The sequence below is a fragment of the Malus domestica genome, chromosome 16 (genome assembly GCF_042453785.1).
Source record: "Malus domestica chromosome 16, GDT2T_hap1".
Taxonomy (NCBI): Eukaryota; Viridiplantae; Streptophyta; class Magnoliopsida; order Rosales; family Rosaceae; genus Malus; species Malus domestica.
In genome coordinates, this window is record NC_091676.1 from 3,515,540 (window position 1) to 3,531,783 (window position 16,244).

The following is a 16,244-nucleotide window of genomic DNA, read 5'->3' on the forward strand; positions in this document are numbered from 1 at the left end:
TCCTTTCTCGTGTGCCCACACATCCAACGAAGCATCCTCATCTCTACTACATCCATTTTGTGTACGTGTTGATGCTTCACCGCCCAACATTCTGTGCCATACAGCATCGCCGGCCTTATTGCCATCCTATAAAATTTTCCCTTGAGCTTCAGTGGCATACGGCAGTCACACAACACGCCGGATGCACTCTTCTACTTCATCCATCTAGCTTGTATTCTATGGTTGAGATCTCCATCTAATTCTCCGTTCTTTTGCAAGATAGATCCTAAGTAGCGAAAACGATCGCTCTTTGGTATTTCCTGATCTCCGATCCTCACCCCTAACTCATTTTGGCCTCCATTTACACTGAACTTGCACTCCATATATTCTTTCTTTGATCGGCTTAGGCGAAGACCTTTAGATTCCAACACTTCTCTCCAAAGGTTAAGCTTCGCATTTACCCCTTCCTGAGTTTCATCTATCAACACTATATCGTCTGCGAAAAGCATACACCAAGGAATATTATCTTGAATATGTCATGTTAACTCATCCATTACCAATGCAAAAAGGTAAGGACTTAAGGATGAACCTTGATGTAATCCTACAGTTATGGGGAAACTTTCGGTTTGTCCTTCATGAGTTCTTACGGCAGTCTTTGCTCCTTCATACATATCATTTATAGCTTGGATATATGCTACTCGTACTCATTTCTTCTCTAAAATCCTCCAAAAAATGTCTCTTGGGACCCTATCATACGCTTTTTCCAAATCTATAAAGACCATGTGTAAATCCTTTTTCCCATCTCTATATCTTTCCATCAATCTTCGTAAGAGATAGATTGCCTCCATGGTTGAGCGCCCTGGCATGAACCCGAATTGGTTGTCCGAAACCCGTGTCTCTTGCCTCAATTTATGCTCAATGACTCTCCCAGAGCTTCATTGTATGACTCATTAGCTTAATACCCCTATAGTTCATGCAATTTTGTACGTTGCCCTTATTCTTGTAGATAGGCACCAAAGTGCTCTTTCGCCACTCATTTGGCATCTTCTTCGTTTTCAAAATCCTATTGAAAAGGTCAGTGAGTCATGTTATACCTGTCTCTCCCAAGACTTTCCACACTTCGATCGGTATATCGTCTGTGCCCACTGCTTTTCTATGCTTCATCTTCTTCAAAGCTACAACCACTTCTTCCTTCCTGATTCGACGATAAAAGGAGTAGTTTCTACACTCTTCTGAGTTACTCAACTCCCCTAAAGAAATACTCATTTCATGTCCTTCATTGAAAAGATTATGAAAATAACCTCTCAATATGTCTTTGACCGCATTCTCTGTAGTAAGAACCTAATCCATACTCAAAAATAGCAAAGGGTGAAAATTTGAAAATGTGAATAAATTAGACGATTTACTAGTAAAGATCCATCAAATGAAGCTGGTGAGATAAAAAAACAAAGGTATGAAAGGGTCCGAATCAAAACTTTCTCAACCCCACAAATATACGTCTTCATTATCCGGAGCTCAGTTGCTAAAACTTGCAGGCTGTATACCAGTTTTTCTGGGGGCTGCAACATGGGTTTACTTGAACCGGCTTGGACTTGTTTTGGTGAAGTAACCAAGCAAATCATGTTTTAGCAACTGATCAAATTTCAGAAGTAGTTACCGAAATGCAACAGACAGTTCTGCAGTGCTGCAAATGGTGTTCTGGTAAAACGTTGCATTTCCTGGGCTGGCTGGCTTTTACTTGCTTTAATACAGTAAAAAGTTCTGCAATATTTTCTTCAATGCTGAAAAATTGAAATTGTAAGTTGAATATCAAAGTACGCAATGAACTAACTGAATCTATTAAACAAGAAATACGGAATTGCCAAGAAGGCTACATGAGTTAAAGAGGTTACATCTTGACTGAGTTGTTTCCATAGAGTTACAAAGTATATATGGAAAATTAAACTAATCCTAATAAGCAAGGAAGCGAAACCATTATACTAACGGGTTAGGCCCAAAAAACCAAACATTAAAATAAACCTAACTACTATATAATATTTTACAACACACAATTATTGGATTGCAATTTATATCAAAATTTCAAATGAGACGCAACCATGCAAAGGGGTGCTAAAACGCTATAAACGGATGTTTTAGGGGAAAATTTAGTGCAGCATTTGGAATAATAAGAAAATTTGTTAGGCCACATGCATGGATTGATGCCTACATGATTTCTTTACAGAAAGTGGATGTACTTCTCAGTAGGTTTAAGCAAACCGAAATCAACTAGCTACCGATGTGCGCACTCGAATACGTATCCAATGATGTCAATTTAGATATGTCTCGATTAAGCATCCGATTCAGCACCATCTACCAACAGGCCACCAGTCCATTTTTATTCCCTTTGCTCATGTGTTCACATCTCTGTACACCTTATATCTGCTTCTGTAGGATTCTAATTCCGTGTTACAATTACGAACTTCAACTATAAATTGGTTGAATCGTAGTAGAGCCAACACTTGAGTCCAGACGGGGAGCAAATACTTTATAAGATTAACAAAATCGAAATGGCATCATTCAAGGTCGAGAAACCTGTTGGCACTCAACCCTCCGCCGGGCAGGCCAAGAAAGAGCCTGCACCGAAAGCTAGTGGTTCCACGCCCAAAGCTCCGGCCTCCAAACCTGCCCCTAAGAAGGCTGAGACAAAGCCTAGGGAAACTAGGAAGAAGGTAAGCATGCCTAAATACACCCATACAATTTCATACTAATGCGGCAGTAAAATATGTGCTTATTAAAATCTTAATTTTTTTGTGACGGATTTATCAGACAACAGGAAGCAAGCCTGCAGCCAAGAATTAGACTAAAGCAACGGCGTGAGGCGAGGAGTGCATGAAGATTCTAAATCACTGTGGTCTTCCATAGTTCATATATTCTGATAATACTATGTATCTCCTTTTAGGCTTGGCCTAATAAATAAAAGATACCGTTATTTTAGAGGAACTTTTGCTTGGTATTTGCTTAAACTACTAAGAAATATTAATTTGTAAACAAATGAGGCCTTCAGAAAGGCGTTCGTAAATCTGAATCATGGATTACACAACAAGAGTGCAAGAATATGAAGATTCTGAGAAAGTTCAAGTGTTTAATCATATGAAAAATAATCGATAGGTTCTGTGTATGTGCACGTTTTCACCATCCGGAATCTCCATAGAGAACCTGTCGTTTCCTTTCTAATATTACAGTGTTTTAAGTTAATATTACAGTGTTTTAAGTTAATTTAAACAACTTTGACCACAAAAAGGAGGAAAGGAAAACATATCAAGAACTCAAGTTTCTTGGTAAATAAGGTTTGATAATGTTATAAAAAAAATGATAATTCATAAGAAAAATACTCATGTTGAAAGCAAAACATTAAACTTTGATCTATTATGAAATAACGCTAAACCTGAACCGAAAAAAGAAATAATGCTAAAGAGAGAATCTGATAAAAGTGAAATAGATAGAAGACTAATAAGATTACGGGGCGTTAAATTTTCGAACTTGATGCAACAGATGATCAGACAATACGAGAGACTGCAAATTGCAATGCTCTATAAGTTGTACTGCAAACATGCAACCAAGCTGGATTGTTCCGTTTCTAGTTGGCTAAAGATCATCTGCGCACATACCGGCCTGTTGTCTGATAAAATCAAATACGTATATGCAACCCCATAAGTTACAAGATCAATGCAAAAAAAAAAAAAAAAAACAGGAAAGAAGAATAACAAGGACCTTCTTCATTCATAGCCAGTTAAGAGTCAAAGAAGAAAGACATAACTAACACCATTTCAGAAGGACATAACTAACTCCATTTCTACAAATCATACAAAATGATATTTTCTCATGAAAAATGAACTTAAGACAGTTTAAAAATAAGCATGTATCTCAGCTCGGCCCTTACAGAATATTGGATAAGCTCGGCCCTTACAGAATATTGGATAATACTGTCACCATCGCCCACATTTACAATTTAAAACTTAGGCGTAGCCAAGTTGGCTAGGACAGTGTGCCCCCCCTTTGCACCCACAATTCGAATTCCCTTCCTCATCATTCAGATTAGATTAAAATATCACCCGAATAATGTATATTACTCTTTCGACATGGTTGTACATATAATGTCACATTCACAGACATGCACAGACAGCAGCACAGAGCAAAACCCACATCAATTTTTCTATTTTGCCGGTGGATGTGATTTTTGAGCCCGAAGACTGGTCTTCAACATTTGGTTATCTGAATGTTCGGATATTTAAGTGCACATAATTTCATAGTCTCATGGATCGCACTAGGAGCAATGGAACGCGGTAGTTTTTCGTGATTTTCTAGCGTATTTTTCACTCCCAAATCCACTTCCATTGTATAATGAAATTCCAGAAGACCCCAAAAGTCTTAAGAATCACAAACTTATTTCCGAAAAGAAGCGTATAATTATGTTCGTGATCGCATGTTATTCGTTTAAAACGTCATTCACCCATTTGGCGAAATTTGATGTCTCTCATAATTTCAGTATATATAATCAAGCAATAAGTAAGCAAAAGCATCTGATGCCAACACAGCCTTCAAGTGCCAGCTCTCAGCCATTTTTTCCAGTACCAGTTATTCCATTCTTTTAAAAACACCACTATCCCTTCGCCACCTTGTATCATAACTTGTTATTCTAATTCCTTTTTTACGGTGGTGAACCGCAGTTATAAAAAGGGGAGGTTCAGAAGCAGCCTATAGTCATAATCGCGCAATAAATTTTTCGTATCTTTGAGAAACCAGAATTTAGAGAAGTATGGCATCCATGAAGGCTAAAGTGCAACTCGGCAGCCAACTGTCCGGACAGGGCAAGAAAGAACCTGCAGTTGCCAAGGCTGGTGATGGCGGAGCCAAAGCACCGGTATCTAAGGCCGCCCCAAAGAAAGCTGCAGCCGCACCGAAGGCTCCCGCACCCAAGAAGGTATATACACAAGTTATCAGTTATTTTCACAAACACCGTGGCTTCATATTCTCGCATTTCAGTCACCTCCTTGCCTCGTTAATTTGGTTTCACTAACTGATGACTGATGATAACTGACAGGGTAAAGACGGCAAAGCTGCAGCAAAGAAGTGACCAAAGCATACAGAAAAAGAGAACGATTTCTTTTCGTTTTCTCATGGTAACTTTGATCTAATCCATGTAAAGCCATCCCAATGAAATAAAAACTCACGTTTAGCTATAGACTACTGGTCTTGTCTATAAACTATTTCACTTCAAATCACAAAATATGATTTGCTAATTAATACTTTGGTATGAACAATAACAAGGTAAGAAAATATTTGATGTGAGACATGAGAAGAGGGTAAACTTTAAGGTTGCACAAAAAATAAGGGGTAAAAACTTCACCTGTCATTAACGATTATGTACAAAATGGATACAGTCGATCACAAAGAAACTCAAGGGAGAGTTGATAAATGAGACAAAAATTGGCTAGAATGGGCTGACACGGTGAGCCAACTTCAACATGCACTCAGGTACAAGGCGCCTTCTTGGAGGAGCCACTGCATCTTTGGCAAGAGCCTCTGAATCACCTTCATGAATGATAGCTACTAAATCTTCAAACATATCGTCTCTACCACCACGCATTGGATCCTGGATAAACACATCCACCGAATATGTTTAATATACGAGACTCTTCTCTTTTTTAGTGTGTTTTTTCCTTCTTGGGGAGAGGGTTTTACGGAACAGGCAAATCAGAAAAGAAGTGTCTTTAATGCTCCCTTACCTGAAGAAACAAATCCGTGTGAGTCTTCCCTTCATAAAGAATCGATCTAGCTGTCACTCCAAGTCTCTGAAGAGTTTCTGCAAAACTCTTGCTGCACAGAGAACATGGTTGTCAAAGCCTGTGAGCATAGGAACCATATTCTGAATAGTATGTTTTCCATTCTAATATACTATTAAGCGATATTAAACTTAAATACTGAACTATAAGAATTTAATTCTGAAGAGCCAGCTATACAGATTCGCACTATTTCTATTGGAATCAAATAATTCATTTCAGGGGAAATGTATACCTGGCATCTGATGGTATTGAGTAATCTGCAGTACCATGAAATAAAATAATAGGAGGTAGGAGAGAAACAGCATTTCTAACGTTTGGGTCCTGAATCATGAGTTCTGGAGAGAAACGTTGCAATGATTGTTCTCCTTCCATTATGCTGTGAGAGGTTTTGGAGTCATAAAAATTTAATGCAATTCGGGATAAAAATATGAAACTACAAGAGTATATATGTATGATCAACTTCCTCGGAGAGCAAGAAGGTCCTTACCCTAAAAAGATTGAACGGTATAGACCTCTGTGGTGGAAGTGATCCACTAAGTTAAGCAAATTGTATCTGTTTGAGCATGTCAGAATGAGAAGACTAAGTGAACACAGAAACATCACAACCAACAAAAATACATAAAAGAGAACAGCAGGTGAATTCAGCAAAATCGGATCGTGGATAATGCCTCACATTGATAACTTAAAATCAATAATTATTCATTTTAATCAAAACGTTTGTCACCTATAACTTTAATAACTATAATCATCTTAGACTGTCATTACCCTCCAGACAGACCAAAGTAAGCCTTTATCTGGGAGACACTCCAAGAAGAGCTCTCTCCTTCGCCCGCCTCCTTAATTGCCTGGTCAATGAGGGTGCAGGCACCAATATGTGCACCAGCAGACTGTCCCATCAGATAAACCCTGCACAAACATAGCATTAGCTACTAGAATTGCCTCCACGACAGAAAAAATGATACAAAAATAAGAACATATTTTATTACCTATTCGGGTCGCCTCCATAATCAGCAATATGATTGCACACAAATGAGATGCCTTGAGAAGCATCCTTTACCATGTCACTGATAGTACCCTGAGGGAAATTTCTGCATGAAGATGCCATGTGAACTAGTTTTTTACCGAGACGCTCAAATCTCCATATATTTAGAAAGGAACTTCAGCAGAACAGAGTTTCATTTAGACACATGATATCAGTTATTTGTAGTATGTGTGCTTGCTTGAAGTTTATATTCACCTATAATCTATACACGCCACTATGATGTCTCTTTCTGATAACTGTTGTCCCAAAAGAGAACCCCATGCTTTGTAACTGCATTAGCAAAAACGTGTTAAGAATAGATAAGCAGTAATCTATTGTGAAAAGAAGGCAACTATGCCCATATTTGAACAAACAAACAAAAAATATGACATTGAATCTACAATTCAGGCATAAGGAACAACAGAACTCAGAAAAGTAAACTCTCAGCTCCACTGCTTCAGATTGACATTCCGAAAACCAACAGAAATGTAAGCTACTGCTAGCTTAAACATTTCATGGAATTATTCAAAAATAAACTGCCAAGGAGCAACATCACTCACCCAATAATCCAGGCTCCACCAGTTACAAATGCAATGACTGGCTTCGGCCCATCACTATTTTTGGGTAGATACAGATCTAGCCTGCAGAACAAAACTTCAGGCATTAATGCTGCAACACAAATGAATATTGTCCCAAAAACATACAAAAAACATTATGATATTCGTATCCTACCTATTTCTTGGTTGATCACCATAAACTATACCTCTGCGAACCTGACGGGAGAAGAAATAATAATAGCCAACTTCAAAAAGAAAGGTGGGTTAGTCATGCTTCCCTGAGTCCTCTATGTCACGGTCATGATAATGCCTACAAATTTAATGTACGAAACGGACCCTAAAAAACATGTATAATGTCTAAAAGGTATGCAAGAGGTCAAGCATATATGTACGAAAGTAACAAACCTTGAATAAAACCTGGCATAAGTAAAAACGAATAGCAACCAAGGGCAAGAAATCTTGTAATCCATCTGTAGCCTACCCTGAATAAAAATATACGATCAGGAAGCATCCAACCACACGGATAAGTTTTATAAAGAATATCGAAGAAACAGTACAATACATATATATAGTTGAAATTCCAAATACCATGTAACACAACAAATCGTCTTTCGTTCTACAAAATACAAAACAGAAGTGACTTCTGAAACCAAATCTTCTCTCTTTCTAATGTGAAATGTTTAGGACGAAATTTTTTATAGGTTGTCCCATTTAAGTATTTCCAAGTTTCCAACCAGTTTACACTCTTTCCATTTTGCACGATTTAGGTTGTCTCTTTGTTACAACCTTATCAACGTTCTTCCAACACTCATTAGTGTTGTTCTTATGTGAGCGTAATCGCTAGACGGTCGAGTTTCCCTAGTTACATGAACGTAAAAAGACTATCTGATGTCCCAATTTTCCAATCAATAATTCCAGTATTAGTTTTCATCTAAATTTCCCCCAAAATATAATTCCTTAATTAAAATTTTATCTTCTGAAGATTTTCATCTCAACCCAACACCTTTAATCCAATTTCACGGGAGATCCAGCTACAATAGTATATTTTTACTCTTAGTTTACCAGGTCACTTCAAAAGACACCATTTTTACAGCTCTAACTAATTTGGGACTAAAATTTAAGTCCCTTGAATTCCAATCCAAATGACAATATGGGTACTCAAAAACATCCAAAAACAGTTAAATCATCAAATCCAAACACAAGAAAGCGGAGAAATTTTGAATACCCAAGATATTTTAACAGCTTCAAACTCAACCGGGTGACCAAGAACGTCTCGGCAGCAGCGTGCTGCACATCGCCGGCCAAGGTGTGGCGGCTGCCCTCATCGGAGTGGGAAGAAAGGGAGCTGTCGCTGGCGCTCCGGCGCCGCCGCTGCTGGTGATTGTTGGGAGCGGCAGCGGAAGTGTTGGTGTAGCTGGAGACCCTGGGGAGGAGTGGGTTCACAGGCGTGTTCTTTTCTTCATCCTCGAAATTCGAGCACAACAGAAGCCGGGTTGACGGGTCGTCCTGTGCTTCTTTGAGTAGCGATTTCTGTGGAGGAGGGTGATACGTTATGGGCAGAATCTGTTGGGATGGCATTTTCTAGAGAGAGAAATTGTTTCTAGAGAGAGAATATATGGCAGCAAATATTGATGAGCTATGTGAATAACCGTAACAACTGACTGTTTGCTTTTCTGGGTTTTAATTGGGAAGTGTGGAAATCTGGGGTATTGTCGGATATGGAGATCCAAGAGGAAATGGGAGAGAAGTGTTAAAATCTGCAGAGTCTTCAGTCGGTTGGTACGCAGAAGCAAACCAGAGGGGAGAGAGGGAGCAAGTTGGGGTTGTGCAGGCCAGTTGTGTGTTGCCACGTGGGTTGCTGTTATATTCTGAATAGCAACTAAGAAAAGAGATCTTCGGATTTATTTATGCAGCCGACGTCCACGAATTTATGCAGCCGACGTCCACGGATCAAATAATCTGGGATTTTTTTATATTTCAAATAACAACTAGAATGATATTTACTAATTCGGTTGCAGGTGACATTTTGTTGTAACGGCGGAAAATCATACTTATGTATTCTAATATAAATTTGATTTTCACTAATCCACATTCCTAAAAAACCAACAATTTAATTCTCTAACGCTATCGTTTATAAAAATATATTTATTTAGTCATATAGTAGTTTCTCACTTTCAATTGGATAATTACCCTGTTTAATTGGGCTGGTCTAAGTGATGGGCTTTGTCTTCATTGTCTCTAATAGTAATATATCTTGTGAAGGTTCATGGGTCTGGAATTGCAGACCAGATGTTTGTTTGTGGACCCGAATGAGTTGAAGCGTTTTTAGACTCATCTTAATTCATTTATCATATTTTCTCATCGTGCCGCAGCGACGTTGGCACGCCCCTTTTACCCATTAATTTGCATTCGTCATTGAATATCTAAGTAAATTTTCTCCAAAATCACAGAAGAAGTGTTGCAGGAAATGTAGAAAGCTAAAAGAGGAGTCCCAGATGTTAACCAGCCAAATAGCATGTCATATTATTGCACACAAACCCTAATGCCTCGTTTATTACGTAGTACTACTCGAACTAAACTAACTTCAGAAACTAAGCTTGAGTGGATTGTCGTGGACTCAGTAGAATTAGATTAGTGAAGCGTTTGGTTGCCAAATTTATCAACCTTGTCCTGAATGGAAATTGTTGGCCTTTGGAGGCCCTTGAGCTTAAGTGCAAGCAAACTAGATGTAGGGTTTTCACTTTTTACCTTTCGTTTTCATATCTTTAAATATTTTAATTTGACTCCAACTAACCTCAAACAATGTTCAAATCCTAAATTGAAATTGAAAAAAAAACGCCTAAGCTCCCTTGTAGATGCTTAGGCGCTAGGTTATTACTCGCTGCCCGATTAACGCTTAACGTACTCCTTTTAGAACCTTGATCTCAAACATGCATACTCTTAAGCCAGAAAGAAGATTAGTTGACCACTGGTTTTTCTTTGATTGAAAAATGATAACCATCTTCAATCCTCCCTTAATCATGTTAAATTTTTCCCAAGAGAAAAAAAAAGTGATGGAAGTGCTAGTAGTTCAACCGAGGACAAGATACCATTCAGGATGTGATCAAATTTGGATTTTCTAATCGATATTTAATTAGTCCAATGGATGCTTAGTCTGTGTACCACTAATTATGTTGATTAAATTAGGATTTTATTGGTGCGTATATGTTCTGGTTCTTTCTTGTTAGCCGCATAGAGGTTCATGCATCCTAAGTAACTAATCTTGATGCTGGGCCCTTTCGATAATGGGCACGTCGAATTTGATTAGCCACGTAATTGATCACAGAAATTAAGCCATTGCTCCTGTCAACACCATTTTCGCAGTGTACTTTAAATATGGCCACGTGAAATTAATATTTTACTCTAATTATAACTTGTGGCCTTTTTTTGTTAATGTATCTTAGAAGTGGAAGTTGTTAGGGAATTACACGGTGGTCAGTGAGATGTTGAAAATGCTTCTGTAAGTCATTCTGGCCTCTGAAATGATGGACATGAACTACCATTATGAAGCCACTAGCTAATCCTTTTTTTTGAAAAAAAAGAAGCATGTTATCCATCCTTATTATAACACATTTGAATGTTACATCACACGACCTGTATTCCCCGTTCCTATAAAAAATTATTTCTCATGTAAGTGGGATTTTCCCATCACATATAAGTATATCTATTAATTGCACGTGGACATAAACGTTTAATTATATATATCTCTCAAATTACTAAGTTAGTATTAAGACATAAAGGGCCAAAGAGATTAGACTTTAGTTGATCAGATCATGATTAATTAAGCTGAACCATATACCAAACTGCAACTACTAATTAAAATGCAAAATGTGGCAGTACTACAAGTTAATGTTTCGATTGTGCAGATCCATTTGTCTGATGAACCGTGCACGTAGAAAAAATTAAAGGGTGCATGCGCATGCAAATATCCGAAAGAAAACGAAATTATAATACGGGCGCTTATCCAGATTCCAGTGGTGGCAGAACTAATAGATGGAAATTGACCAAACTATAAAGTTTAGAAGAAGCACATGACCATAAAAAAAATGTTTAGAAGCGTGATTTAAGTTTTTAGGTTCATTGACTAAACTAATATATGTACTTAAATATATATTATTATTAGTGGCGGAGCCAACATAAAGTTATTGGCTGTTCATGATCCCAATAATTTTATAACAATATATTTAATATAATATTTGTTTACGATTCATATACAAAACTTCGACAAATTGAAAGAAAAAAAAGGTCAAAAACAACAAATCACAACCTGCAACTTCTTTTATGCAACCTTATGCATGGTTATTTGTAGCTTTTCTTCTTTCTTTCTTTTGTCTTTCTTCTACTATTTCTTGTGTGCAACCCTATGATCCGTCAGAACTGTTAGATAAAATGCTTCACTTGACATGCCTTGGCAGAAATTGACATAACGTGGCATAACTCGCCAGGTGCCCACAAAAAGCTTGACGAAATGATCCAATGCAATTTTTGTTTGGCCGAAATTATAATCTCATTGTTATAAAATTATGGCTTTGCCATTGATTATGAGTCAGATGTCCAAACGAAAAGAACCCAATCATACAAAATTGATTTACAGAAGAAAAAAAAACTTAGGAACTCCAATAGTAATGTACATCCACCAAACAAGCAAATAAAATGAAAATTGATATACTATTGGATTGAATGGAAGAGAATACAATGAGCTTTGCGTGACATATATAACCCTAATTAATCCCCTACCCTTTCGTACCAGATAGCTTTGTTCATCTCAACTCAAGTAGCCGGAAGCTTCTAATTCCTAATTATTTGATATTTAATTCTCTTAGGGAGAGCTTTACTTCAGAATAAGGGACCATATATATTTAATAGTCATACATATCACATATGCATTTTCTTGAAAAAGAAGCATTAGTATGCATTTTCTTGAAAAAGAAGCATTAGTCATACATACTCCCTTATTGAAGAAGCCATCTCTTATCTGGTACTCGATCTATGCAGCCACTCATAATATCCATGTCGTCGAATTATACTAGGTATAAAAAAGTATAAACTGCCTATGGGGTCGAAATTAAATATAACGCACGATTAATTTCCTGCTTTCAGAATATTATTATGATGGCTGGAAGGAATTGACATGCGTAGTGTAGCATATTTTAAATAATATTCATGAAACTGTACATGGAAACATAATTCATGTGAAATTTCTAGTTTTTACCATTTATCTGCCCTGTTAAATTTGTCTCACTTTTTTTTTTTTTTTGCTTCTAATTTTGTGATGTTGCTCAATTTGTTTTGCAGGTTTAGACCTTTATGTTCAGCTTTAGAGGGGTTAGATTTCATATCCCTCCTCCCTCACTCTTTCCTTGTATCTTTATTATTTTCGTTTTTAGAGGGGTAAGGTTTATGTCCCCCTTTATTTTTCGTGTATTTTTTTTTCCTTGTAATATGAGGAGTTAGGTTTATAACCCTAATTATGTGTAACTTATATTTCATTATAAAAAAATAAAAAAAACAAAACAAAATTCTCTTATACCATCGAAGTTTTCTTAAAAAAATGATGGTAAAGCAACAATGTTAATCTTCATATATTATGCTTTCAGGCCAAAGTAAAAATCTTAAATCTTCATGAAAATCTTAAAAATGATTCTGATTCTCAGAACCATATTGTTGTAAATCTTAGGACATGTACTGATTATTGTTATTTTCTTTTCCTGTCTCCTGATTCTCTTCATATTTTACATTTGAAATTTTTGTTGACAAGACACATACCGGCCGCGAATTCGAAGATACACGATTCTGCAGGATGAAGAAAAAATGGAAGGAATTAAAACCAGCTGCTTCCCAATATAGCTGTCTTAAAATGATACTTAAAGCAATTAAAAATTCAGTCACTTCAATCTTTATATTACCATAAGCGTATTCTTTTTACAATATAAGCTGAGAAGGGAGATTCTAAAACATGGTATCGGATGCAGAGGTAAATAGTCTTAACAATTTGAGCAATACAATGATCTGTAGCACTTCCGATTAAACTTGGGCAACATATAATACTAATCCATCGGGTTGGTATAGTGAAAGAATCGGATTGACCATTTCCATTATTGTATTACACCTTCCTTTCCAACACTCTTGAAGATGGAGTAGTCTCCCTCCCCTCCTATTTGAACGGTTATGGTTAAGTCACGTCAACGTTTTGTGTTAATTTTTTAATAGCCAGAATAAAACAAAAGGCAATATGTGAGAGGAGGGGAGGGAATAAGAGGGGAGAGAATCCTATTCCCTTGAAGATAATGATCCTGAACAAGAATCTGAGAATGTAATCCAAGTCAGTTTATAAGCAATCATAAACTATTAAGCTTAATTAATTAACTAGGGCTGTAACTGTACTTAACATTGGATTTGATCCTTAATATGCTGGATTAATTTCGTTAAAAACCCGACATATGGTACCGGCAGACGTCACTTGTTCAGTTACATTTCACACATACATCTATTTCAAAATTTTCAAACTTTTCCTTGTACCTAGAAAAACTAGAGAGAATTTAAATGGTTGGTTTATCACTTGGCACGTTTAAGAGAATCAAAATCTGCTACCTCTCATTTCAAAGCTAAGGGATGACAATGCATATGTAATATGCAAAGTAATGCATATGTAGGGTTCAAAGTAGAGCATATACTAGCAACAACAAAATAAAAATCCATTATTTAAATTAAAATATTAGCAAAAATCCATGGTGGATATGGTTTACTGTTGTACAATCATACCCCCTTCAAAGCCGATAAATTTATCAATTTGTCGGAAACAAGATCCGGTATACTGAGTGTAATAATGAAATTGGTTGGAAACTTGAAACAAATTTTTTTCAACCAATTATATTACCACACTAAGTATACCGGATTGTGTTCCTAACACACTGAAAATTCTCTCCTCAAACTCAAGGCCAAAGTATAGAATCAATGTTATTATTAGTACTCATTGAAAAATATGCTCTCACTGAATTAAAAAACAACTGTGCTGTTTGAAGAGATAATGAAGGGATGGGATGGCTCGCTGAGGAAATTATTGTTTTACTAAATCAATGGGGATTAATTTTCAAGGCTTTTTTTCAGAACCATAGCCAAGAATCGTATGCGCCTTGGAGAATAATCATCTTGCTCAGTTTTTTTTTTTTTTTCTTCTTTACTTGAATTTTTATTATTACATGGATGTTTATAATTAAGACAAATTGTACGTCTAAAGGGTTTGTATAATTGAAGAATGGCATCTTGTTCTGGAATATGGGAAGCATATTCTTATCTATGACATGGATTTGATGAGCTCAACCTTGTGCAAACATTCGGAAATGGATCCTCTAAAGATATTGCCTTTTTGGGCAATGGTCAAAAATACCCTAACTAATGTGCCAAGAATGGTGAGTAGAGGGTAAACTAAAATACAAGCATATAATTTCAGTGTCCTAATCTCAACCGTGTAACATATCTAAAGTTTTAAAAAACGTATAACATATCAAGAGTGGTGAGTACATGATAAACTGAAATGGAATGGACATGTTATATATACTCGCAAAATTTCTCCAAACAAAAACCTACCAATACATCGACTAAAGTATCGCAATTAGTCCTATCTTAGTCGGCCAGCGACCAGTGCCAAACTTTTAAATTAACACCAATTAATTAGAGATAAAAAGGCAAATGTTTTAGTAGATTAAAAGAAATTAACTGTACTCTCATGAAAAGGTAAATAATAATTAAATCCTAATAGCACTGACTATATTTTCATGATGCTTATGATTTTTTATTTTTTTTATTTTGGTAAACTTCATGATACTTATGATTGATCCACGGGGAGTGCACCTATTGTATGGTCAATATCTAGATCATAGGTTATGTGGGGTCAAATATATTGATGAGATGGAGAAAATTTTCAGTGTGTCCGACAACATGATGCAGGATATAATTGGAGAAAAGTTTTTTTTTTTTTTTTTCAAATATCTTTCTAATTGTACAATGACATATGTAATACCACTCCATATTTTAGACACCTTAAAAAATCTCTCAATGGGTTGGGTCACTCTGCAAGGAAAGCACCCATATATGGCATCCGAATCAGATCATCATTTCCATGGCTTTTCATTGGCTCTGTTTTATATACCTAACGGCTTAGGTTTCATGCGTAACTTTATTTTCTCATCCTTTTAACTGAAATTACACGTTGAAATATATGTCTCTTAATTTTAAACAATTGTACCTAATAGGTTCAAAGTTCTCGTATAAAGTTGTTATATATAATGTAACACGACCCTTAATAAGGGGATGTTGGTGTGCTGTAGTTGGAATTAGACGCATCATCTCTATTACTGACAATTGATACGCTATTGATATAATGTCGATATATTATCTTATAACATGGTCAATATAAATCACAAAGTTCATCAACTACACATTTCTTTCTCTATAATACAACTTATTTTTAAGTACAACGATATATTTTATACTAAGGGGAGGGAGAAGTTCGGCTAAGTAACACAATACGTAATCTAATTTGGTATCAAATTCATCATCCAAGAGATTTGAACTTAAGGCCTCTCACTTACAAGTGAAGATGAATATCACTAGACCGTAGTACTGAGTGACCTCTATAATTCAACTTAAAACCAAAGATCTGAATTAATTTTGTCAACTAAAGAAACTCCCTCAAATTTGGAACTCTATATGAACTCTCTGTCGTCTCATATTTTTACCACAATATTTTGTAATGTTGATGCATGAATTAATTTTAAATTGTGAAGTGACAAAAATTTTACAAAAAGTATCACTATGAGAGTTTAC

At 36.3% G+C, this 16,244-nt stretch overlaps 1 protein-coding gene and 2 long non-coding RNA genes across 4 annotated transcripts; 2 read left to right on the forward strand and 1 right to left on the reverse strand.

Annotated features, from left to right (window-relative positions):
- Positions 1–2,334: 2,334 nt before the first annotated feature.
- LOC103425441 (uncharacterized) lies at positions 2,335–2,958 on the forward strand. The gene is made up of 2 exons (XR_527933.3): positions 2,335–2,687; positions 2,785–2,958. It is a non-coding gene; the product is annotated as an uncharacterized lncRNA (long non-coding RNA).
- Positions 2,959–4,531: 1,573 nt separating this feature from the next.
- LOC103402744 (uncharacterized) lies at positions 4,532–5,200 on the forward strand. The gene is made up of 2 exons (XR_524099.4): positions 4,532–4,939; positions 5,060–5,200. It is a non-coding gene; the product is annotated as an uncharacterized lncRNA (long non-coding RNA).
- Positions 5,201–5,346: 146 nt separating this feature from the next.
- Positions 5,347–9,276, reverse strand: LOC114819151 (probable isoprenylcysteine alpha-carbonyl methylesterase ICMEL1). Of its 2 annotated transcripts, none has more exons than XR_011577414.1 (11): positions 8,605–9,244; positions 7,785–7,861; positions 7,555–7,624; positions 7,383–7,463; positions 7,039–7,113; positions 6,788–6,889; positions 6,567–6,707; positions 6,289–6,354; positions 6,034–6,177; positions 5,745–5,862; positions 5,347–5,611 (listed from the first exon to the last, which is right to left on the reverse strand). XR_011577414.1 is itself a non-coding variant. In XM_029095832.2 (11 exons), exons 1-11 carry the CDS (start codon positions 8,955–8,957, stop codon positions 5,450–5,452), a joined length of 1,362 nt encoding a protein of 453 aa, XP_028951665.1. In that variant the 5' UTR covers positions 8,958–9,276; the 3' UTR covers positions 5,347–5,449. The 2 variants fall into 2 exon arrangements, 1 of the variants encoding a protein (XP_028951665.1); XM_029095832.2 differs by having other exon boundaries at positions 5,745–5,835; positions 8,605–9,276.
- Between the last annotated feature and the right edge of the window lie 6,968 nt (positions 9,277–16,244).